The sequence below is a fragment of the Mesocricetus auratus genome, unplaced genomic scaffold (assembly GCF_017639785.1).
Source record: "Mesocricetus auratus isolate SY011 unplaced genomic scaffold, BCM_Maur_2.0 Super-Scaffold_100010, whole genome shotgun sequence".
Classification (NCBI taxonomy): domain Eukaryota; kingdom Metazoa; phylum Chordata; class Mammalia; order Rodentia; family Cricetidae; genus Mesocricetus; species Mesocricetus auratus.
In genome coordinates this window covers 52,400,589-52,423,473 of record NW_024429194.1, presented here as the reverse complement: position 1 = coordinate 52,423,473, position 22,885 = coordinate 52,400,589, and the positions used below count along the sequence as shown (strand labels likewise).

The 22,885-nt window shown below is 40.4% G+C and overlaps 1 protein-coding gene across 2 annotated transcripts in view; it reads left to right on the top strand.

Annotated features, from left to right (window-relative positions):
* LOC101843965 (MOB-like protein phocein) overlaps window positions 1–22,885 on the top strand; it is a 44,948-nt gene extending 22,063 nt beyond the window's left edge. For both annotated transcript variants that reach the window (XM_040753607.1, XM_040753606.1), the window contains 7 exons: window positions 1,250–1,312; window positions 10,887–10,987; window positions 14,788–14,830; window positions 15,222–15,308; window positions 17,804–17,883; window positions 19,999–20,110; window positions 20,954–22,885. In XM_040753607.1, the coding sequence (XP_040609541.1) occupies window positions 1,250–1,312; window positions 10,887–10,987; window positions 14,788–14,830; window positions 15,222–15,308; window positions 17,804–17,883; window positions 19,999–20,110; window positions 20,954–21,085 (618 nt within the window). In that variant the 3' untranslated portion in view covers window positions 21,086–22,885. The remainder of the gene's footprint in view (window positions 1–1,249; window positions 1,313–10,886; window positions 10,988–14,787; window positions 14,831–15,221; window positions 15,309–17,803; window positions 17,884–19,998; window positions 20,111–20,953) is intronic.

The following is a 22,885-nucleotide window of genomic DNA, read 5'->3' as shown; positions in this document are numbered from 1 at the left end:
GCCTAGAGACATTTGTTGAGGATCAGCTCTATGCCAGGAATTGTGCAGCTTTTTGCATAGGAGCCATGTCTGGTCACAGGCCTATAGTTCCAGCTCTGTAGGAGTTTGAGGTAGGAAGATGGCAAGTTCAAGGTCAGTCTATAACAGTTAATGAAAATGAAAAGTATAAAGAAGGCTGGAAATAAGCTCAGTGGCAGAGTGTTTCCCTAGCATATGTTCATCCTCTAGTACTGAAAAAGGAAAAAGGAAGGTATGTGAGATACATAAATAAAGTTTGCTGCTGAAAAATCAAATAGAAGGGGATTTGAGACCAATTCAAGGTGTTGGTGCAACCTTTAATCCCAGGCAGATTTCCGAGTTCCAGAATGGCTAGGACTACACACACACACACACACACACACACACACACACACACACACACACACACACTCTATTGAAAAACAAAACAACAAAAAGGAAAACATTTGGATGACTCCCTCTGTGTTGGTGATTAAACCTAGGGCTTTGTACATGCCTGCTGTTCCATTTCATTCAGCTGTGAATAAAAACATTTAAAAATTTTTGATTAGTCTTGTGTGTTTGGGCTGCTGCATGCAGTGCTCATAGAGGCCAGAGGAGAACACTGAGTTCCCTAGGACTAGACAGTTGTGAGCTGCCATGTGGATGCTGGGAATAGAACCTGGGACCTCTGGAAGATGAGCCATTGCCTTTTAACTATTGAACCATCTCTCCAGCCCCTGGATAAATTATTTTGGATGGGAGTCAATTTCTATTTAGAAATTTCAAACTTTATTTGTAATTGGAATAATAATTTATACTGTTTAAATTAATGTCATGGAGTTATAAAGTGCTTACTAATAATGCCAGCTCTTCAAAAATTTGAGTTAGTTTTTTTAAGTTTGGAGATATTTTTCCAGTTCAACTTTTAGGGGCATTATCTCACAATTGTAAACAAAAGGTGATGAAACTTTTCTTTCCAGTTAAATAATCCATGAAAGATTAATGAGAAAGGTACTTAAGGGATTTGTGGTTGCAAAAAATATATAATATGTAGTTCAATTAAATACAATTTTGGTGTCCATTCAAGAATATTGGCTAAGATTATTTTATTTTGCTGGTAATCACATTGTAAAGTTTTTTCTTTTACTCTGGTGTGAGTTTTGGATCTTTGTTAAGAATTGATGTTTATAGTACCATTACTGTATCCTTGTAATTTGTATGTGCTTTAACCATGAGTTTACTTTTATAGGATTTCTATAATTGGCCTGATGAATCATTTGATGAAATGGACAGTACACTTGCTGTTCAGCAGGTAATAACAATTTCTTTTACAACCCTCATAACAAGTGTTTTATATCTTTAGTATAGTTGAATAGTCCCAATTTGTGTGTGTGGCGGGGGGGCAGAAGGGGGCGGCACAGACCAGATTTCACTGGGTTAATGGAATGCTCATTTATTTTAGTATGTTAAGAAGTTTGAATGTTTAATAAATTAAAATTAGTATTAATTGAGTGACAAATTAGAATAACTAAATAGAAATAAAATGCTGATTTGGTGACTAAACCTTTGATAACATGCTTTTGAGACTTTTTTGTGTTTGGTTTTTGAGACAGGGTTTCTCTGTATTACATTGGAGACTGGCCTGGAACTTGCTCTGTAGACTAGACTGGCCTCGAACTCACAGATGTCTGCCTGCCTCTGCCTCCCAAGTGCTAGGATTAAAGGCATGCGCCACCAACACCCAGCTTTTGAGACATATCTTTTTTTTAATGATTTTAGTTCATAATTCACACCCTCCAGTAGGTGTGTGAAAACTGAGATGTTTTCCTTTAGCTCATGGCTGCTATCACATAGCTCACTATAGCATTGATTGCCAAGGAGGGGCTTCCATCCAATGTTGTGTGGATAACATATTAGGATATTCTGAGACATTGTGTTGAGAGTCACGTAGTATACTATGTTAGGCTTAATCCTCCCACAACCCCAGTGGAAAAATAGTGGTTCTTTCATATTAAATAGAATCAGGAGTTTGGTGAAAAAAAATGTTCATGGCTAATTATTAAAGATCAAATTAAGGGGTTAATTGTGTTGTGGTTGTCTGGCACAAGATCAAGCCAGTCAGTACTCTAACATGGAGTAGGAAGGGGTTCATGAGCATCCTACCCCTAACTTAAGTGTTACTGATGGCTTCTGGGGAAGAAAAGTTACGTTTTCCTTAAGGATATGGTTCCTGGTAGTTCAGTAATGATCCAGTGAATGGTCCCACACCGAGAAGTATATGGATGTACAAATCGGAGTAGATGGGTAATTAAAAAGAGGCCTTGAAGTTGAGGGGGTGTGCCTGGGAAGAGTTTAGGGTAAGAGTTGGGGTGAATAAAATTAAAACGTATGAAGTTCTCAGCTAATAAAAAGATGAATAAAAGAATGGCAGAAATTGGGATATACATGGGCAGGAGGTGTGGCTCAGTGGTAGAGTACTTGGGTAGTATGCCTGAGGAGCTAGGTTTGACTGCCCAGCACTGCAGTAAAAAGAAAGTGATATTAAAAAAGAAAAAAGATGTCGGTAAAGTCACAAAACCAACAACAAAAACCAAAACAACAACAAAACCCAAAGAAATTGGTACAAATAGGTTGGTTAGATTAGGTATGAATTAAGTAACATTTTTATTGTACTATTTTTTTAGGGGTTTGGGGGGGTTACTGTGCTGGGGATAAAACCCATCACCTTACACATGCTAAGTAAGCACTCCACCACTGAACTATTCCCAGACTTACAGCTAACCTACTTATATCTGAAGTAAATTTCCTGTAGCCAACATAGAACTGGGTCATAGTTTTTCATTTTTTTCATCTCTGTCTATTTCTGTATTATGTTCTGTTAAGATTAATATAATTATTTGCAGATTTGTGTAGACTTAGGTTAGCTTTTATTACTTGTTTTCAGCTTGTTCTCTTTTTTAAAATGTGTAGTTTATTTGTGTATATGTATTTTTGTGTGCCTGAGGGTGTAGGATTGCACCAGGTTCATGATGTAGGAGCCTGCAGAGGTCAAAAGAGGACATTGGATCCCCTGGAAATGGGATTATAGGCACTTGTCAACCATGTGGATACTGGGAACTGAAGAATAGCAAGAATTCTTAGCCACTGAGCCCACTCTCCAGTGAGGCTGGAGTTGGGGACTAGGGACCGTTTTTTTTTTTTTTTTTTTTTTTGGTTTTTTTGAGACAGGGTTTCTCTGTGGCTTTGGAAACTGTCCTGGAACTAGCTCTTGTAGACCAGGCTGGTCTCGAACTCACAGAGATCCGCCTGCCTCTGCCTCCCGAGTGTTGGGATTAAAGGCGTGGGCCGCCGGAGGCAGGCGGATCTCTGTGAGTTCGAGGCCAGCCTGGTCTACAAAGTGAGTTCCAGGACAGCCTCCAAAACAATACAGAGAAACCCTGTCTCGAAAAACCACAAAAAAAAAAAAAAAAAAAAAAAAAAAGGCGTGCGCCACCACCGCCCGGCTAGGGACCCTTTTTTGAGATAGGCTCTCATATTTGCCAAGGTGATCTCAAACTTGCAATATAGCTAAGGATGACGCACCCTCCATTTTCCTAGTACTGGTACTAGAGGTATGCAACAATATATCTGGTTCATGTGGTCCTTGGGCAGGGCTTCATAAATGCATGTTGTGTTTGTCTTTTTATTCTAGTTAATCCTTTCTTCCCTTTGAAGGGTTATTTGAACATTTTAGCATTTTTTAAATCTCTTTTTAATTTAAATTACAAACAAGCTTGCTTCACATGTCAATCCCAGCTCTCCCTCCCCTCCCCAATCCCTCCAACCTCCCACCAATCCCCACTCCACTCTCCAGGGAGGGTGAGGCCCTTCAGGGGGATCTCCAAAGTCTGGCATATCATCTGGGGCAGGGCCTAGGACCTCCCCCATGTGTCCAGACTGAGAGAGCATCCCTCCATGTGGAATGGGCTTCCAAAGTCCATTCGGATGCCAGGGATAAATACTGATCTAGTAGCTGAGGCCCCAAAGATTGCCAAGGCCTCCTCACTGACACCCACGTTCAGGGGGTCTGGATCAGTCCCATGCTGGCCTCTTAGTCATCAGTCTGGGGTCTATGAGCTCCCCCTTGTTCAGGTTAGCTGTTTCTGTGGGTTTCACCCACCCGGTATTGACCCCTTTACTCATCACTCCTTCTCTGCAACTGGTTTCCAGGAATTCAGTTCAGTGTTTAGCTGTGAGTGTCTGCTTTTGCTTCCATCAGTCACTGAGTGAAGGCTCTAGGATGGCATACAAGGTAGTCATCAATCTCATTATCAGGAAAGGTCATTTAAGGTAGTCTCTTTACTATTGCTTAGATTGCCAGTTGGTGTCATCCTTGTAGATCTCTGAAAATCTCACTAGTGCCAGATCTTTCTTCAAAGCTGTAATGACTTCCCTCCATTATGGTATCTCTCATCCTGCTCTCCTGTATTCTTCCCCCGACTCACCCTTCCTGCTCCCCCATGTCCTCCTCTCCCCTTCTCTTCTCCTCACTTTTCCTCAGCTCCCTTTCCTCTCCCCCCATGCTCCCAGTCCACTCAGGAGATTCTGTCCCATTCCTCTTCTCTGGGGTACCATGCATATCTCTCTTAGGGTTCTCCCTGTTTCCCAGACTCTCTGGTGGTGGGATTGTAGGATGGCACTCTCCTGATTCATGTCTAAAATCCATATATGAGTGAGTACATACCATGTTTGTCTTTAATTATAATTTTGACTATCTGATTTTTTGGTGCTTACAGAGAATACTAAAGTCATAGTCTACTTAAGTAGGAAAGCATTTTATTATTACAGTTGAAAGCCTCTTTACCCTTACATGGATCTCTTTCCCTCACTATTTTTACTTATTCCTTGTTGCCTTATATAACTATAAACATACATTGAAACCCAGTCGAGACAGTGATATTTTCTTTGGTAGCACTGAAGATTGAATTTAAGACCTCACAGGTGCTAGGTAATTTCTCTACCATTGAATTATATATCCCTAGCCCACTTTTTTTTTTTTTTTTTCCGAGACAGGGTTTCTCTGTGGCTTTGGAGGCTGTCCTGGAACTAGCTCTTGTAGACCAGGCTGGCCTTGAACTCACAGAGATCCATCTGCCTCTGCTCCCGAGTGCTGGGATTAAAGGTGTGCGCCACCAACTCCCAGCTTCCTAGCCCACTTTTTATAAACATTATAATTTTACGGTGTGTGTATATGAGTGTATATGAAGATACATGTAGGCCATGGTGCATGTATGGAGGTCAGAGGACACATGTAAATAGCTGATTCTCCCCTTCTACTTTATTTTGGTTTTAGGGATTGAACTCAGGGTATAGATTTGTGAAGTAAACACCTTTACTTGATGAGCCATTTCACTGATACAATGCTTGTTTTGTTTTGGCTTGTTGAGACAGTTTCATTCTATAGCCCAGTCTGGCTTTGACTGTGGTACTCTTATTTTGACTTTCCAAGTGCTGGGATTAGGGATATGAGGCACCATACCCAACTTCAGTGTTACTTTTATCTTATTGAGACACAATCTCACTGTGTAGCCCTTGCTGGTCTATGTAGACGGGGCTGCTCTGCCTTCCAAGTTTTGGATTAAAGGTTTTCACCACTCTGCCTTGTATTTCTATTACTTCTAATGTTTAAAATTTCCTTCTATTTTTCTCTCTATGAAGAACTTTTTAGCATCTTTTGCTTTAGCATAGTTTGCTGTCTAGGGGGTTCTCTTAAGTTTTCTTTTGCTTTGTTGCTTGTTTTCCTTTTGGTGCTGGGAGTCCAGAACCTGGACACAGCAAATACTGTGGCCTCAGCCTTTTGTTTTCTTTTATTTGAAAATACCTTTATCTTGGGCTGGAGAGATGGCTCAGGGGTTAAGAACACTGACTGCTCTTCCAGAGGTTCTGAGTTCAATTCCCAGCTACCACATGGTGGCTCACAGCCATCTATAGTGAGATCTGGTGCCTCTTCTGGCCTGCAGAGATACATGCAGGCAGAATACTGTATATATAATAAATAAATCTAAAAAAATTGAAAATATCTTTATGTTCATTTGTTCAGGGCATTTGGAAGATAGAGATCTGGGTTGACAGTTGTGTTAGCACTCCTTTCATTTTTAGGTCCATTTATTGGGGGAGATATGTGGGTACACATGTGGGTGTCAGGACAGCTTGAAGGGGTTGTTTGTTTCTAACTTGTTGATCCTAGAGATCAAACTCAGGTTTGCCAGGTGGATGAGCCATCTTTCTGGTCCTCTTACAGTCTTTGATGAGAGAGAGGTGGCTAAAGTTGAGTTCTATACGTCATGTGTCTTTTCCTTTAGTTTTTCTATTAGTCATCATCACGACAGTGAAATACTTGGAGTCTAAGTGTAGACAACCTGTCTCAAGAAAACGTTTATTCAGGTCATGGTTTTGGAGGTCTTACTTTGTTTTTTTCTAGAGACAGGGTTTCTCCATGTAACACTCCTGACTGTCCTGGAACTTGCTCTGTAGACCAAGCTGACCTCGAACTGACAGAGATCCACCTGCATCTGCCTCCCATGTGCTGGGATCTCCAGTGCTGAGATCAAAGGTGTGCACCACCACCGCCTTGGGGTTTTGGAGGCTTTAGTCTGAGATTGGATGGCTTTATTGCTTTGTGCCTCAGTGACAGTGTTAGATAACAACTATGATCACTAAAAGAACTCAGTTTCTTGGGGACACTATTCCTATTCAAACCAGAAGAGAACTTACCCCCATATCTAAGGAGTGCTTTTTTTACTCCTGAGCTAAAACTGAAAATAGTCTCTTGGACTAGTGATTCTCAACCTTCCTATTGTTGTGACCCTTTAATACAGTTCCTCATGTTGTAGTAACTCCCAACCATAAACCTTCGTAACTGTAATTTTGCTACTGTTATGAATTGTAATGTAAATATTTGTGTTTTCTCATGGTCTCAAGTGACCCCTGTGAAAGGTTGGGAACTGCTGTCTTACACTATTTCAGCTGTCTTCACTTTGGGATTTTTGGGAAGGGGATACTGGAGAGAGCAGTCAGCAAGCTCACTACAGTTCAGGGGTGCTCTATTCCTTCTTCTAGTCTGGTTTCAGAGACCTCAGATAGAAAAGCCAGGCTTTCATTCAATGGGAGAGGAAGATTGGTACATATTTATTCCATCTTCTTCCAAATTGGAAACAATGAAATAGTTTTGTATGGAGTTATACTATGTATTTGGTGGCCTCAAATTATTTCTAAAAACTACTTTAGAAAAATTCTCACATAAAATACAGTATTAGGTCATTATGGTTATACTTCAAGGGTTAAATATAACAGAAAGATGTTCTGCCTTTAAAAAAACTAAAACTCCCCTTGATTTCCTACTAAACTTGTCATTCTTATTATTATTATTGTAAATTATTACCTAAATACTCCCTAAATGACTTACTCATTCTTACCCCTTTTCCTGCTGCATCTTTTAAAAAAACTATGTATTAATGTTTTGCCTGCATGTATGTCTGTGAGAATGGTGGCTCTCCTGAAATTGGAGTTAGACAGTTGTGAGCTGTCATGTGGGTACTGGGAATTGAACCTGGGTCCTTTGAAAGAACACAACCAGTGCTCTTAACCTCTGAGCCATCTCCCTACCCCAGCTACACCATTTAAAGAGCTCTTAATAGAGACTGGATAGGTGGCTCAGTAATTAACACTACTTACTGCTCTTGTAGGGGGACCAAGGTTAGGTTCCCAGCACCTATGTGTCACCTCACAGTCACCTGTAATTAGTTTCAGGGTATCTGACACTGGCTTCTGGTTTCCAAGAGCCCTTGCATGCATGTGGTTCACATAAATTAGTCACATACACATGAAAATAATCTTTAGCCCCCCCCCCCCCCAGACTCCTGGGTCTGGAGAGATGGCTCAGTGGTTAAGAGCACTTGCTGTTCTTCCAGAGGACCTGGGTTCAGTTTCCAGCACCCACATGTCAGAGCAGTCTGAAAGTTCAGTTCCAGGGGATTTGATACTGTCTTCTCATCTCAGGGTATCCAGCATCCCATGAGGTGGAGGCAGGAGGAAACTCTGTCTCAAAAAAGACTAATAGGGCTTGTGAGATGGCTCACTGGGTAAAGGCAACTTGTTATCAAACCTGCCTGGTGATGGTGGAAGGAGAAACTGAGTCCCACAAATTGTCCTCTGACCTCCACATATCCATGGTACATTAGTGAATGGGAAAAACGTTTAAAGATTCCCCAAACAGTTTTTGTTAACTCATTCATAAGAAGCAAGACTCATCTCTTTTATGCTGATGCTGTAGCAATCCAGCCATGTTTTCAGTCCTGTTTGTCCCTGTTTCTGAGACAAGGGTCTGCCTGTAGCCCTCCCTCCCATACACGTGACACAACTGAGGGGGAATCTCTGATCCTCCTGACCCTGCCTCCCAGGTACAGGACTACAGCTGTGCACAGTTGTGCCTGGCTGGGATGACTCTTTAGTTGTCTTGAAACTAACAATGATACTGGTTTTATTGATTGCAGACAGTTTTCTTATATCAATTACATAGTATTAGTCTAATAAACTTTGTAGCTTGCCAAGAATAATCTGAGTTTTGGTGGCATGTTTAATGAGTATTAAATCCTGGGGTTGGAGAGATGGCTCAGAGGTTAAGAGTTGCTGTTCTTGGACCCTCATTAGGTGGCTCAGCCACCTGTAACTCCAGTTCCAGGGAATCTGACACCCTCTTCAGCCTCCTCAGGCACTATCCTAATTACAGCTGCCATTGCTATGATGAAACACCATGTTCAAAAGCAAGGTGGGGAGGAAAGGGTTCATTTGGTTTATCCTTTCCCATCTGTAGTCTATCACCAAAGAAGGCAGTCAGGACAGGAACTCAGTCAGGGCAGGACCTGGAGGCAGAAGCTAATGCAGAGGCAATGGAACAGGAACTACTTACTTAAGGCTTGTTCCTTGTGGCTTGCTCAGCCTGCTTTCTTGTAAAACCTGGGCCACCTACCCAGGGATGGCACCACCCACATGGTCTGGCCCTCCCCATCAATCACTGTATTATTCAAGTTTTTCCAAAGAACAGACTGATAGAATGAACATTTTTTTTTTTTTTTGGTTTTATGAGACAGGGTTTCTCTGTATTGTTTTGGAGGCTATTGGTCCAGCCCAGCCTCGAACTCACAGAATTTTTTTTTTGGTTTTTGAGACAGGGTTTCTCTGTAGCTTTGGAGGCTCTCCTGGAACTAGCTCTTGTAGACCAGGCTGACTTGGAACTCACAGAGATCCGCCTGCCTCTGCCTCCCGAGTGCTGGGATTAAAGGCGTGCGCCACCACTGCCCGGCCATAAGTATATATTTTAAAGGGATTTATTTGAATGGCTACAGGCTGTGGTCTATGTACTCTAAGAATGGCCTTACACATGCAAGCTTTCTACCACTAAACTGCATGCCAGCTCATTTGGCTTTTATCATTGATTTAGTCACTAGGGCAGCATTTTAGTGCCTTCAAGAACTTTCCCTTTCCATTCACAGTGTGCCTCCAGCTAGCACAGGAGGCCTAATTTCTACTCTGTCTCAGTGTTCTGAGCTAGTAATTTCTAGCTTTTGACTCCTCTTTTACTTGAATAGTTAGAGACTATTATTGTCCCTGTTTTAATGTTGCTATGTTTTAGAGACTTGAGGAAAGGGAGAAGTATGGGAATGGCTGGTCAATGAAATAATTCAGAACATACAACATTTGTGAATTTTAGTTGTCATCTTATATGAGCATAATTCACTATGCCTCCCCAAACAATTAAAATAGTAACACCAAAAGATCATTGATCATAGGTCAGTACAACAGATATAATAATGAAAAAGATTAGCCGGGCGTTGGTGGCGCACGCCTTTAATCCCAGCACTCGGGAGGCAGAGGCAGGTGGATCTCTGTGAGTTCAAGGCTCGGCTGGACCGACAGCCTCCAAAACAATACAGAGAAACCCTGTCTCGTAAAAACCAAAAAAAAAAGAAAAAGAAAAAAAGAAAAGAAAAAGATTGAAATATGAGCCTATGAAAACAGGATGCAGAGACAGGATGAAAAGTATATAAATACTGTTAGAGAAAGGATGCCAATACACTGTGCAGGCTAGCCACATTCACCTGTTAGAATAGCAATAAACCCACGACTGAAAAGTGTAATAATGTGAAGTACAATAAAAACGAGCTAGTAACAGACTGAACAGGTTGTAGATATGTATTTAGGAATATATATGAATATACATATGTGTATATGACAATTAATGAAAAAAGAGGCCATGAAATTGATAGAGAGCAAGGAGGGGAATATGGGAGGGCTTGCAGGATAGAAAGAGGGAAATGATATAATTTTATTATTTATAATTTATTTATAATTTATATCAAAGAATAAAAAATAATTTAAATGCAGTATGAGTGTTATGTTGGTGGAGAGGGTGATTTGAAAAGAATTGCTATGTGGAATTTGAGGTGATTCAGGATTGGTTGTAGTTACTTGAGAACATCAAAACATAAGATCATCATGAGGTGGAAAAAAATCTGAGAAAATTCCAGTCATCTTGTGCCTATATTAGAGTCTTTTTGGAGGCTGAGGTAGAAGGATAACCTGATTGCCAGACCAGCCAGGCAACATAGTGAGAACCCATTTCATCCCTACAATACAAGAGGCTTAAATAGGAATTCAAGTCCAGTGTACTTATGATTTCATCACTAAGAAGGCCAAGAATTGATGTTTGAGCTAGCCTTGGTGATGCATGCCTTTAATTCCAGCACTCAGAAGGTAGAGGCAGACTGATCTCTGTGAGTTGGAGGCTATTTAGCATGAAATTTTGCATCCAGTAAGATTTAATTAATCATAGACTTCTTTCTTTATAGTATATTCAACAGAATATAAGGGCAGATTGCTCCAATATTGACAAAATTCTTGAACCACCTGAAGGCCAAGATGAAGGTGTATGGAAGTATGAACATTTAAGGTAGGTCTTTGAAATCTCAGAACAGCACTAACAGTTCTAGTAAGAATATACTAATAAGTACCTCCTAATGATAATTACAAATCCAATTAAATTTGGGTAAATCAGAATGCCAAGTTTTACAGCTTTTGTGTCTTCTGGTTATTTTGAGGAAAAAAAATTTCATGTGGTAGCTCAGGCCTTGAATTCCCTATACACCTGTCTTCTCCTACTAAACGTGGGATTGAAGACAAGTGTTATCACAGCTAGCTAGTATTGATCTCAAGCTCTCAGTTCTCCTGCCTCAGCCTTCTGAGTGCTAGAGTGATAAGCATGCAATTGATGATAAGAAGTTGTTCATTCCATCTTAGGCATAACTGATTGAAATCTCACTGAATCTTTTGTGTTTAGGAAAAGGTGCCTCTTAGAAAGGCTGTAATCCCATGGCAGGATTTGTGGATTTTAACTCTGGATTGTCTTTTGACTAGGTAGCTGTACCAGGCCATAAACCAGTTCCCGTATCATGACACGGAGACATGATACTAGTTATGAATGTTTGGCCTTAGCTCGTTTCTTTAACTTAGCCTGTTTCTCTTCATCTGTATTTTGCCTTGGAGCTTTTTACCTTTCTTTCCTTCGGTATGTCCTATTCCATCTAGCTGGCTGGTGGCTGCCTGGCTGGCTGGCTGGCCCTGGGCATCTTTCTCCCATGGATTTCTCCTCCTCCTTATCTCTGCTTACCAGCACCGCCTATCCCTTTCCTGCCTATCTATTGGCCATTCAGGTTTTTATTAGACCAATCAGGTGGCAAGATAAAACAAATGCAACACATCTTTACATCAGTTAACAAATGCAGAACAAATATAACACATCTTTACATCATTAACAGAGGCCGCACAAGTAAATGTAACACACTTTCACATAAAGTGATATTCCACAGCATAAACCAGTGTAACACATCTTTGTCCAGTTAAAACAATATTCCACAACATGTAGCCCTGTAGTAGATTAATTTGAAGCTGCCTGATTATACCTACAGCACTGCTAAATGAGTTGGATAGGGAAGCCATTACTTATCATCGCCAACCTTTTTTTTTTTAATATTTGGTTTTTTGAGACAGGGTTTCTCTGTGTAACTTTCTGAAATTTACTTCGTAGACCATGCTGACCTCAAACTCACAGAGATCCGCCTTTCGTTGCCGACCTTTATTATTACTCAAAGAACAATTACTCAGAACTGCATAAAATACAGTTTGCTGACATGAGTAATGGAGGTGACAGGTATTCAGCAATTCAGTGCCATTTAGTATGATATATCCTCTGTCAGTAGTGTTACTTTAGAGTCTAAGCACAGTGTTACCCAGCATTGGGAAAGGATATAATCATAGGACAATTTATCCTTTCCCTTTTGTTTTCTCCCATTAAAATAGACTTAAATAGACTGGGTGTGATGGCAAAGCCAGATCTGCTCTCTCTGTATGGAGTTCCAGGCCAGCTGGGACTACATAGTGGGAACCTATCTCAGCAACAAAGCAATAAATAAAAGTATACTTAAATAAATGGCGTTTTTAGTTAATTAGTTTCATGTATGTCCTTTTCCTTTTAATTTCTTTTTTGGTACCTGTTTCATTTTCAAAACCTTTCTTGATTTCTCTCTGTGTTGTTTGTTGAGGCAGCGTCTCAACTGAACCTTGCTCAGGGGATCCCCTTTCTCCACACCATGCCCACCTGGCATTATATGGGCTTTGGGGATTGCAACTCGGGTCTTCATACATGCATAGCAGAAGCTTTGCTTACAATGATCTTTGAAAAGTCTCTCTAATGTGTATGAGTGTTTGACTTCGTGTATGTTTGTGATCTCTTTGCCTGGTACTGGAGGAGGCCAGAAGTGGGTTCCTGGACTTGGAGATAGAGGTGGTTGTGAGTTCCCCTGCTATGGGTGCTGGGAACTGAACTCTCCCCTGCAAGAACAGCAACTCTTTTTTTTTTTTTTTTTTTTTTTTTTTGGTTTTTCGAGACAAGGTTTCTCTGTGGCTTTGGAGGCTGTCCTGGAACTCACTCTGTAGACCAGGCTGGCCTCGAACTCACAGAGATCCGCCTGCCTCTGCCTCCCGAGTGCTGGGATTAAAGGCGTGCGCCACCAACGCCCGGCGAGCAGCAACTCTTAATTTTACCTGCTGAGCCAATTAGCCTGGAGCTCATTTCCCCACACCACACCAGGTGGTTTATTCCCACCTGTAATTCCAGCTCCACAGACAGACATTGTACTTAGGACAAAAATTGGTGGCAGCTGGATATTGAGGTGCCTGCTTATTATCCAGCACTTGGGAGGTTGATGCAGGAAAATTGATTTTCAGGCTACTCCAGACTACAGAGAAAAACTATCTTAAGAAACAAAACAAAGGACTAGAGAGGTGGCTCAGCAGTTAAGAGCACTGACTGCTCCTCCAGAGGACCCGGGTTCGATTCCCAGCACACACACACATGCTCACAACTGTCTGTAACTCCAGTTCCAGGGCATTGGGCATTGGACACCTTCACACCAATGCACATAAAGTAAAGTTAAATTAAAAAAAAACAGAAATAGGAAGTATTTTCCTTTAAGTGCCAATGTGTATCCACAATGTACAAATTCATCTCTATTTTCCATTGTATAATGTTATGAGTAATTCCAGTTCCAGAGGATCTGACACCCTTACACAGACATACATGCAGAACAGAACCCTAATACACATAGAGTAAAAATAACTAAATCAGGTGCTGGAGAGGTGGCTCAGAGGTCCTGAGTTCAATTCCCAGCAACTACATGGTGGCTCACAACCATCTATAGTGGGATCTGGTGCCTTCTTCTGGCATAAAGTTGTACATAGCCGATAGCACTCACAGGATAAATAATTGTTTTTTCTTTTTGGTGTTTTGAGATAGGGTTTCTCTATTTGTCCTGGAACTTGTCTCTGTAGTTCAAGCTAGTGTGGAACTCACAGAGATCCGCCTGCCTCTGCCTCCCAAGTGCTGGAATTAAAGGTGTGTGCTACCACCTGGCAATAAATAAATCTTTAATAATAAGTAAATAAATGACTTTTGGTTTTTTGAGACAGGGTTTTTCTGTGTAGCCCAGGCTGTCCTGGAACTCACTATAGAGATGAGGGTGGCCTCAAACTCAGAAATTGGCCTGCCTCTGCCTTCTGAGTGCTGAGATTAAAGGTGTGGACCATCATGTCTGACTAAATTTAAAAATTCTAGTCTCAGCCAGATGATGGTGTCTCATGCCTTTGATTCCAGTGCTCAGCAGAGGCAGACCAATCTGAATTTGAGGCCAGCCTGGTCTACAGAGTAAGTTCCAGGACAGCCAGTACAACACAGGGAAACCCTGTCGCAAAAAGCAAAAAGAAAGGGAAAATAAAAAGAAATTTTAGTCTACAAAAAGATTAGTCTTTTTTTGTGTGCAACTGTATATAAAAATAAACACATAATTTTTATATAAGTGAAACTTCTTTCATGTTTCATCATACATATTAACAACTTACTACCCTCCAGTTGTCAATCAGAAGTTTTCTCATATGTATACATGGTTAATGTGAGCATCTTTGTAACAGAAATATATATAGTTCTGACAATTGCATTACAGTAGATTGATTTTCAGAGGACTAATTACTCAAAAAATACATGCTTTCCTAGAGTCTTGGTGAAATTGCTAAGCCACTTTCCAGAAGAAAATAAATGAGTTCCTAGTGTATAGGAGGGTAACCAACTCGGCATCTTTATGAAATAATACAAGAAAATAAATAAAGCCTGGATAATAAATATGACTTTTGCATTTTTAGGCAATTCTGCCTTGAACTAAATGGACTTGCTGTCAAACTTCAGGTAATGAATGTTTTGTTGTTAAAACTAAGTTCTGATTTTTATTTTATTTTACTTTTTAACATTATTTTATGTACATTGGTGTTTTGCCTGCATGAGTGCCTTTATGAGGGTATTGGATCCCCTGGAACTGGAGTTACAGACAGTTGTGAGCCACCATGTGGGTGCTGGAAATTGAACCTGGGTCCTCTGGAAGAGCAGTCAGTGCTCTTAACCACTGAGCCATCTTTCTAGCCCCCAAAGTTCTGATTTTTAAAAGTAATTTTATATGCTTAGATTTACCCAAAGTTTCTAATTCTTTTCCTTTTACCTTTTTTATAGAAATATAGTAATCCAAATGACAAGTCTTTTCATTATCATTCTACATACTAAAAAACATAATTATTTTTAACAGAGTGAATGCCACCCAGACACGTGTACTCAAATGACAGCAACTGAACAATGGATTTTTCTTTGTGCAGCTCATAAAACTCCAAAAGAGGTGAGGATTGAGAGGTTTCAGTACTGGTTTCTTGACATCATCACTCTGGACCTGAGGTGAGGCCAGACATATCAGTAGGGGACATTTGGTGAACAGAGAGCAAGGGGCTAGGGTGCCAGTGTTCCCTTCAAGGACACTGCCCCATGACCTACTTCTTCCATCTAGGCCGCACCTCCCAAAGTTTCTACCACTCCCTGAGATTCGACCATGTGGGAACCAAGCCTTCAACAGATGAACCTGTGGCAGATATTCCTATCCATATTTAAACAGAAGCATTGTGGAATATAGTGGGCATATCTGTGTATTAGGAGTATATGTAACACTGCTGAACTTGTTTCATATGTGTGAGTGTAATGCTTTTGTATGCACTTGTGTGTGCTGCTGTGTACATGTGTCTGTGGAGACCAGAGGAGCCTATAACCTTACCTTACTCCCATGAGGCAGGGTTTCTAGAATCTGGAACTTGGCTGGCAGCCAGCAAGTCCTAGAAAGCCTCTTTTTTACCCTCTTTACATCCCCTCTAACCCAAACTGTGCTGTGTTCTAGGTGTTTGTGGTCATGTTGGAATTTTAAATGGATGCTTGGGATTTGAACTCAGGTGCTCATTCTAATGTTTAGCCAATGGTCATCTCCACAGCCCTCCAACAAAACTACTGAACATAATTTAAAAAATTATTCTTTTATGTGTGTGTGTATGTGTATATGTGTGTGTGTGCCTGTTGTGACCTGAGTGTGTGGAGGTCAGACTTATCTCTGTATGATAACTATAACCTGTGTAAGTCTCTGGTCATTCAAAGCTGTTTCTCCAGTTCTTTTTTTTTTTTTTTTTTTTTTTTTTTGGTTTTTCAAGACAAGGTTTCTCTGTATTGTTTTGGAGCCTGTCCTAGCTCTGTAGATCAGGCTGGCCTTGAACTCACAGAGATGCACCTGCCTCTGCCTCCCGAGTGCTGGGATGAAAGGTGTTGCTATGCTCTGCAGTCACTGTTGTGCAGTTGCTGGTAAAGCACACCCAGAGCTTTAAACCACAGCCCCACCAGCTAACTTCTGATTGGTTCTTTGCTACAAGGAGGGCATCTGACCTCCTAGTGACCAGGACAGGAGGGGTAAAGTCAGGAGAGCACATGTTAGCCTGTCATGACTGCTAAAACCGGGGTGTGAGGGATAGGGAGGTGGGGGGATGATGGGGCTGGTCCCTTCATTACCCCTTTTCTTGAAGTACTCGTGACAGGACTCAGGCTCAAAGGGGTGTTAACAGGCCCTGCAGTTAGCTGACAGATTTTTCTGAGGGAGTGACATTCTCAGTAGCGCCACCAGTGCACCACCTGCTTCTCCAGTTCTAATGAGCACTAGAATAGATGATCTAGTATTCTTCCTGTTCCTAAATGTTGTCTCCTTTGGGTTCAGTGTTGGGAATGAAAGTAGTTAATTTATCTTTTAGAAGCCTGGTACTGTAATTCATAGCAATAACTAAGTTTTTAAAAATTTATTATTTATTTATTTATTTATTTATTTATTTATTTATTTATTTATTTATTGGTTTTTCGAGACAGGGTTTCCCTGTGGCTTTGGAGGCTGTCCTGGAACTCGCTTGATAGGCCAGGCTGGTCTCGAACTCACAGTGATCCGCCTGCCTCTGCCTCCCAAGTGCTGGGATTAAAAGCGTGCGCCACCAACGCCCGGCTTATTTATTTTTTTGAGACAGGGTTTCTTTGTGAAGCCTTGGCTGTCCTGGAACTTACTCTGTAGACCAGGCTGGCCTCAAACTCACAGAGATCCACCTGCCTCTGCCTCCTGAATGCTGGGATTAAAATCATGAGCCACCATGCCCAGCTAACTTTTTTTTAAATTGATGTTATATATCTCATAGTCATTCTAAAATCAGAAGGGGCCTTTTCTTCTCTTTTTCTTTTCTTCCTGTTTTTCAAGATAGGGTTTTTCAGTGTAACATTCCTGACTGTCCTGGAACTAGCTTTGTAGACCAGGCTGACCTTTGTAGACTTGCTGGGATTAAAGGTGTGTGCCACCATTCCTGGCTGGGACTTTTTCTTAGAATATGGTCATGTTTTTAGAGTACGATCCCTAAGATGGTTAGTATTAGCTGAATTAGATGAATAGAGTCTACGTGGGTATATTGGAGGGTGTTTACAGACACCTAAGCCCTGACCCAGTGAATGGTTCAACTCCCTGAAGAGTGATGGTGGGAACTGGAAGCTAATTTGGTTAGAAAAATCAGAACACTGGAAACTTGTCCCCAAAGGGCATTTTTTTACCTGCCCCTTTCTGCCTTTTCTGTGCTTCCTACTGTGCTGAGTTGGTGACCCTTACCTACCAGGGTCTTCCCACCACAGTGGACTAAAACCTCTGAATTGTGAACTAGAAGAAAACCTTTCCTCCTTTGTGTTGCTTCTGTCAGGTGTTTGGTTACGATGTTAAGACAAACTAGCAAATATATACCTGTTTTTTTTTAATGCATTGAAGGTTTTTCTCTTTTCTAGTGTCCTGCTATAGACTATACAAGACACACACTTGATGGTGCTGCATGTCTTCTGAATAGCAATAAATATTTTCCCAGCAGGTAAACAAAACTTTAAACATGGTATTGAACTATTTGGGTTTCATTTAAAAGATTGGTATTTGAAAATAGTTAACATTTTATAATTTGGTTATAATTTTTTAAATAAGTGTATAGTTGACTTGTTCAGATTATTTGAGTTTGAAATTAAGGTTGTGGTTAAGCATCAGAAGTTGTTTCCCTGAGCTCAGAAACCAGTTAAGTCAGAACTGGTTCCCACTGCTGTGTGCTGTTCCTTCTGGCCCTCCTCACCACCCACTAGACTCAGCCTCCTCTAGTGAAATAAAGAGCAGACTTTCGTAAGGGCGACTACTTGTTTTTGCTTATTTTTGCCTTGGTGATTTTAATCAAAATGTTGACGTACATTTAATTGTACATAATATACATATTTTAACATACATGTATACCATGCATTTTATTGTTTACATCATGTATTTTGATACTGTTCCCTCATACTCCTCTCTTATCTCACTCATCCCTTTCCTCAACTATCCCCTTCTAGTTTCTTTGCTTTCTCTCCCTCTTTCCTCCTCTTTCCCTCTCTTCCTCCCTCTCTGCTGCCTCTCCCCTCATGTGTGTCCCCCGCAGGACTTTCATTAGGTACATGGATGAGTTTATTTACAAGAGCATGAGCACTTTACCCCATCAACAGTTAACAGACTGTATAAGTTCTCAGGGAGGAGTGGGCCTTCCCTAGTCCATGACAGATTGAGGTGTCCTTTCGTCCAGGTAATCACAGGACTATGAGTTCAAGAGCGTGTCACCCATTTCATACCTGAAAGTCAGCATTCTGTACTTCTCCTCCATCCTCTAACTCCTCATTATCACTTCTCCTTCCTCAGTATTTCCCTGAGCTTTGAAGGGGGTGGTATAGATGTCCCATTTATGGCTGAGCACACAGTAGACATTTATTCTTTGAAGGGGGTGGTATAGATGTCCCATTTATGGCTGAGCACACAGTAGACATTTATTCTCAGTATTTTGACATACTATGAGTCTCTAGTTACTCTAGACTCCTACAAAAACAGATTTGGCAGTATAAACAGTTATTTAGAAGGCAACTTGACAGGTATCATATCATGTCTTGTCTGTAGGTTTTTATAAGATCTAGAGGAAAACTCTTCATGTCTGTGTCACTGGTGAGGTTTATGAGTTCTCCTCCCCTCCCCCCTTTTAAAATTGAAAATAGATTTTTTTCTCTCATGGCTTATAAGTTCTTAAGAAATTATTTGTTTTTGAGACTGAGTCCCACTATATAGCCTTGGGTGGCCTCCAACTCACTCTGTAGATGAGCATGACTTGAACTCATAGATCCACCTACCTCTCCCCAGTGCTGGGACTAAAGACATGTGTAAGCACATCCAGCATGACTGGTGTTTTGAGACAGGGCCTGTGTAGCCCATGTTAGCCTTGAGCTCGTTATGCAGCCTAAGCTTCTCTGGATTTGGGGTGGTCATCCTGCCAGTGCTTGTAAGTACTGGGTTACAAGTGTCTGCACCAGGCCTGGCTCATGCCTCATCGTTTATTCTATTGAGGAATTGGGTATTTGTTACAAAGTAGATGGAATTAGAGGTTTTTTTCCCTCTAAAATGATTAGCTGCACAAACCTCACCTAAAATACTCAGGGGTAAAAAAACACAGAAAATACCTGATTTTTCTCTCCATATCTTGTATTCTAAAAGAGGATTAGAAATACCCATATTTTGATTTTCAAAAATTCAAAGGAAACAAAAACAGGTTTTATAGGATAAAATAATGAGTCCTCTTAGTGGTTTCAATTAGACAAAATACTAATGGTGTAAAATATTTTTTAAGTTTTTGGTTTTTTTAGTTTTGTTTTAGTAAGTTCTGAGGTGTCAAGGATTCATTGTAAGTCATTCTCCTTTAACAAAGTTTCAGAAGTATAGTGCTGCTTTTCATTAAGGTGCTGTGGTGAGTAGAGAGGGCACTGGTCCAGGACCAAGAGCGGCCTGCTCTTTGCAGTTACAGCACTCTAACCTTGGTCCAGACACTCTTTCTTTTGGGTGTTGGTTTCCACACTTGGGAATTGAGAAGACTGGCCTATGCATTTCTCATGTTCTATTCAGCCTGTGAATATCTGGTTTTTCTTCTTTTTAGGGTTAGCATAAAAGAATCATCTGTAGCAAAACTAGGATCAGTGTGCCGTAGGATTTATAGAATATTTTCACATGCCTATTTTCATCACCGGCAGATATTTGATGAATATGAAGTAAGTATATGTCTTAGCTTGTTTTACATTGCTGTGATAAAGACCATGACCAAAAGCAATTTGAATAGAGAAAGAGTTAGCTCTGCTTACAACTCTTGGGTTGTACTTCACTGAGGGTGGTCAGGGCGGGAACTGGAGCAGAGGTCATGGAGGAGCACTGCTTGTTGGCTTGTTCTTCAGGGTTTGCTCTGCCTGCTCTCTTTCTGTGTCTACCTTGAACTCACAGAGATTCTCCTGTCTCTGCCTCCTGAGTGCTGGGATTACCGCTCAGCTACTTAATTTGCTTATTTGTTTGTTTGCTTTGGTCTGAGACAGGGTTTCACCCCTGGCTGTCCTGGAACTCTCTGTGTAGGCCAGGCTGGTCTCAAACCCACAGAGATCGCCTGCCTCTGCCTCCCAAGTGCTAGGATTAAAGGTGTGTACCACCATCACCTGCTTGTATTGTTTTTTGAGACTATATAGCTTTGACTGACTTAGAGCTCATTATGTAGACCAGGGTGGCCTTAAATTCTTAGAAATTCCCCTGATTGAGTCTCCCGGCACTGGGATTAAAGGTTCAGCATGCTTTCTTATATATCCCAAGACCATCTCCCCAGGGATGGCACTGTGCACATCAGTCAAGAATATATGCCCCACAGGCCTGCCTATAGGCCAGTCTTGTGAGGCATTTTCTCAATTGAGGCTCCCTCTTCCAAGATGACCCTAGCTTGTGTCAAGTTGACTGAGAGCACAGTATGTCAATAATTATCTTAGTACAGTCTTGTCAGGATGACAGTAATGTGTATTGGTACTATTTCTAACTTTTTGACTAAATAGTAAAATGACTTTTTTCTTTTTCTACAGAATGAAACATTTTTATGTCATCGGTTTACTAAATTTGTGATGAAATATAATTTGATGTCGAAGGATAACCTGATTGTACCAATTTTAGAAGAGGAAGTTCAGAATTCAGCTTCTGGAGAAAGTGAAGCATGAAGGGAATCATGTAGAACAATGTACTGATCACATAATTAACAATTATGTACTGTATATATATCATTTTAGACACAGCAATCATGTATCCATATTATAGCTTATTTGTTTAGTGTAGGTTTTTGTATGCTTGTGTTGCCTTGTAAAATGGGAAATACATTTTAAGTTATTCATGAGCTGTATATTCACTGGTGTGGCACTCATGGTTTTTAAATAAGTTTAGTATTATCTGTTTATAATGCCTGTTAATAAAAGAATTTACAGTTTGGTAAAATTGCTGCTAAACAATCATTGGATCACAATCCTTCAAATCTATCAGTGAGCTTGGGTTTCGCACAAGCCATTTACTAAAGAGATGATAATATTCTTTAGTTTCACCCCCTAAGTTTTGATATTTTAGAAAATTTAGTAGTATTCCATCTGTACTGTACTTTTCCAAAAGGAGATAAAAGTGTCTAAAAGGTTTGTTTATAGATTTTGATATGCATAACAAATTATGTATATGTTCAGAGAAATGTGAGGAGGGGTACTAATCTTAAATAATCTCACTCTGCTACATAGAGTGTATTCTAGGTCAATGTACTTGGAAACAGTATCTTTTTTGTGACAGTGGATTATTAAATACCTGGTGATGATGATAAGGGACATACATGATGTTCCTATGGATGCCTACCCCTTGTTTCCCATAGTCCTCTCCCCAAACTACATTAGTCAAGAAATTTATTTACCAAGCTATGGTTAGTGGTGGCTTCTCCCTATTTATATTTGTATTAATTGCTTACAGCGCATACCTCATACTCGAAGTGACGTTACACTACAGGAAGGCTGTACTGCATAGGCTCCTGCCTACCTTTGTTTTGGGAAATGGTTGTGACGACTTAGAAAATTGTCCTTAATATAGTTTGGTTCTTCCTGTTAGTAATATTAATCTTTTCATCTAATTCTAGGCAGCATTAAATACATATGGAAAAGATAGTGTATTTATTTTATTCTCCCAGAAGCTTATTGTTTGAATTATATGCACATATAAGATTATTTACAATAATTCACAGGTTCCAGTGGTGTTGATAGTGGTCATTTTTTTTTTTAATTTCTCGAGTCTTAAAAAGTTAAGTGCAGATTTAGAATTTGGTGAAATTCCCCTGACGTGCCGGGTGGGGTCTCAGCACCATGATGTAATGAGGCAGTAAGATGGGATGGCACTGTGTCTGTAGTTGGGATAGTTGAAGCCAGCCATCTGTACTGATCTAATAAACACAGGAACTTCCTTTTATTTGAGTTATTTACAAGTGAAAATGAAAAATGCATTTATCTTGTTTGTTTTTCTAATTATTTGATGAGATGATTTGTATTGAGACAAGTATGCCTAGAAGAGCATGGGAAATAACAGTATCCTGAGAGTGTGTATAGTTGATGCCTGGCCGAGCCTGCCCTGTGCCCATGGTCAAGGTCATCACTGTACTGTAGCTGCAACTACCTTTTAAGAAGATTTATGTTCACAATGAATAGGACATTGACTGAAATTAGCTGTTTATATTACTGTTACCATAACCACCAGGGTTAGTAATTTTTAAATTAACTTGGTAAATATTTGAGAGACTAACCTAAATACTTAAATTATACATGGCAATGTTGCTGTCCTTTGGTTGGAATCTCATGGTGGATCTCTGTCACTTGACTATTTCTCAGTGAACATTTAAGGTAATGACTGGGCTACAGATCTGACTGAGTAATTGGAACTCTCTGTGAATATATGGTTTAGTGTTAACAGGAAAATAAAGGATGGTTTTTTTTTTCTACTCA